At 29.7% G+C, this 3,188-nt stretch overlaps 1 protein-coding gene across 1 annotated transcript in view; it reads right to left on the reverse strand.

The window, feature by feature from the left end:
- The window catches only part of LOC106762348 (cytochrome P450 CYP72A219-like), a 16,574-nt gene extending 15,003 nt beyond the window's left edge, over positions 1-1,571 (reverse strand). Inside the window, exons 1-2 of the mRNA XM_014646216.2 lie at positions 1,158-1,571; positions 33-250 (exon numbers count right to left, since the gene is read on the reverse strand). Of these exons, the coding sequence (XP_014501702.1) occupies positions 33-250; positions 1,158-1,431 (492 nt within the window). The 5' untranslated portion in view covers positions 1,432-1,571. The remainder of the gene's footprint in view (positions 1-32; positions 251-1,157) is intronic.
- Positions 1,572-3,188: the final 1,617 nt, after the last annotated feature.

The following is a 3,188-nucleotide window of genomic DNA, read 5'->3' on the forward strand; positions in this document are numbered from 1 at the left end:
AAGTCTATATCTATCAAATGCAAGCAACTGACCTTTAATTTTTCTAAATTGAAAGCAGGGTTGATTAACCTTCTGTGCTTGCTCCACTTTTCTCCATCATGGTCGANAAGGCCGGTTGCTAGTAACTTGACAAGTGGATTTGCGTTAGGCTTTGGGAAGTCAGACATATTGTTAAGTACATCTTTGATTTGCCCAGGATCTAAGATGGTCAACCTTGGAGTTGGTCCTAACCAGATAAAAGAGTTCTTACCTGCATACCGTCGGCAATTGGTAAGGTTCAAACAGTTCCACACTAAGGATAACATATAAAAGGAAAAGAAAAATCAGGAATTAAGAGGACATGCTATGCTACTTTGTATGCGGACTGTTCTCATTAGAGATGAACTAGAAACCATGGGAACCTTTTGGTACACAATGAATGCACTCCTTAAAGTGTATTAAGATGGAAAAATAAGCTNAATATCATGTATTCACCCCTATATTCTGTTGAAGTTTATAGGAAATATCATCTCAGCATAATATCCATCACCATATATTAGTTAATATTTCATCATTTGTCGTCCCCAATTCATCATAATCTGGTACGTTGGCCAATGCAGGGAGTACCTTTCGGAAACAAAGTGATGAAATTGATTACTGACACACCAATAATCTGTTATGTCCTGACTGGGGTTTGTTTCTAGTGGATTTTTATTCTGTTACATTAGCAAATATGCACAATGGTTATATGTTCTGTACACATTCAAATCAATGAAAGGAAAATGATATGTTATTCTTCTTTTCCCTTGATATGTTTTATTTTTCTTAAAAAGATGCCATGTTTTTCGCTACATTGAGAATGCAATTGGAGGTTTAAAGGAAGACATTATCCATAGCCACCATCAAATTGAATTCACCTTCTTTTCTGAACTTTCCCCTGTTTTGTGCGAATTTTCTAAACTTTAATCTATCTAAATTTCTGTAACAAAAATTAGCACCCCATATACAACTCCTCAACGATCATGTAACATAAACCCAACAAACACAATACACTGAAAAATGGACTATAAAATACAGTCACTAGATGTAGAACATTAGAAAAGAAAAAGGGCGCATGAGTATGAATTGTCAAAGTTAGGTAGATAGATGAAAACTGCAAAAAAAGAATCGAAAAATACCATGTGTGTTGACAATATGATGCATGTAGGAAGACACACGCGGCGCTATGTCATCACAGAGATTCATGGGTTTGGACAAGGCTTCCTTTCTCATTTTGAGAAACTCCTTGCTGTCTCCAACAAAAAGCTTGTACGGATTGCCTTGAAAGCCTTGCTCTCTTAGCAGCTTTTCAAGCCTCTTTGGTTTGAACCATAACCAGTTCAAAATCTTCCATGCCCATATCAGAACAAGTATCACTATGATAGTCACTGTTGTGGCCCATGCTGCTTCCATTTCTCTCTTTCTTAGGGCACAGAGATCACAGAAAGATGATAAAACCTGAGGAACCAAAACCTGAAGTTTTCACACAACTCAAAGAGGCAAAGACTATGCTGTTCCACACGACTCTCCAAAGTTATCAATTTCAACTTTGTTTGATGTTTTTGTCTTCTTATTATTCAAACAAGAAAATTACGATGATTGTTATGTTTTAATTATAACTTCTGGGGTAAATAGTAGATTATATAATTAAATACTTAATAGATAATATAATTAAATACTTAATTATATAATTATTAAATTTGATTTTGTTTAATTTCGTTTCAATTCTATTAATAGATAATATAATTAAATACTTAATTATNATAATTAAATACTTAATTATATAATTATTAAATTTGATTTTGTTTAATTTCGTTTCAATTCTATTAATAGATAATATAATTAAATACTTAATTATTAAATTAATATCAATTTATAATGAATTTTAAAAGGATTACTAAAAGTTTTAAATATATAAAACAATAAAATAAAAAGTAAAAAATTCATTTTAGAATCCTAACACATGATTAAAGATTAAATACATATTCATATTATTTCAATTATTAACCAAATTTAAATAAAGCTAATAGAATTAAAATTTTTGTTTGAAAATTATATCAGAGTAAATTTATTTAGAAGAGTACACGAGTATTTGTTTTTTACTTTTATTTAATTATAAATTATTATTTAGTTTTGCTTTATATTCAAAATTTACACTAAAGAATGATTTAACATTTAAAATAATTCTTCACGAGTTTATTCATTTATTATAACGAAAAAGTATTATGTGTGATAACATTGTTCACTTAACAATTATTTTAGTACTTAACAATTATTTTCGTAGAAAGATCGCTCGAGCGAGTATTGTCATTAACCCTAATAGTTGCAGGCTTTGTGGTGGTGGAGGTGAATGGTTGGACGGTGTCGTTTGGTCTTGATATTGGTATGACTTCTTAAAGGTTTTATATTTCTTCTAATTATTTATTCATTAAGATCACGGAAATTTTATTTTTTTTAATGTGTGGACACAAAAGTTATATTTAAAAGTGATTTTTTCAATATAAAATATGATAAGATATTTTTTTGTCAAACACATTTAAGAAAAGTTTGAATCTATGTAAAGGTTGATTCAAATTCTTATTCTCTTGAGTCATTTATGAATTTTATTTATTTGGATCTTTTCTTTTGGGTCTAGTAGTATGGAGTTTTTCTTTGGGCTTTGAATAATGAATCAAGTAGTCTACACTTTTTTTTAGTCATGGGTTATGTAGTGTAAGGTTTTGGGTCAAGATTAGATATGCATGATGTCAGTTACTAAGTACTTAGTATTAAATAGTGTGCAACCAACTTGACGACCCTCAATACTTCTAAATGTCTTTGGGTGAAGTACCTAGAAAAACATTAAAAGTGAAGTTGAATAATATTATTGGAAAATTTTTCACAAAGAGACAATAAAGCACTTTTGTCGAAGATTAAGAGAGTTTACATAAGTTGTTAAACACTCGACTTTAGAGATCAATTTAAACAAACTATTCTTTATAGTAAGTGTTTTTCAATTGTTAAAAAGGTTTCCTGCAGAGTTTTGATATAACTTGCTCTTTAATAAAAATTTGTTTGATAGCAAGAGTCTTAATATCAGTTAAAATAAAATGCAACTATAAGATTTGTAAAGGAAGCGTTTAAAGAGAATAGAGTAATAAGCACACAGTCGTTTTTATATTAGTTCACTC

Source organism: Vigna radiata, chromosome 5 (genome assembly GCF_000741045.1).
Source record: "Vigna radiata var. radiata cultivar VC1973A chromosome 5, Vradiata_ver6, whole genome shotgun sequence".
NCBI classification, from domain to species: domain Eukaryota; kingdom Viridiplantae; phylum Streptophyta; class Magnoliopsida; order Fabales; family Fabaceae; genus Vigna; species Vigna radiata.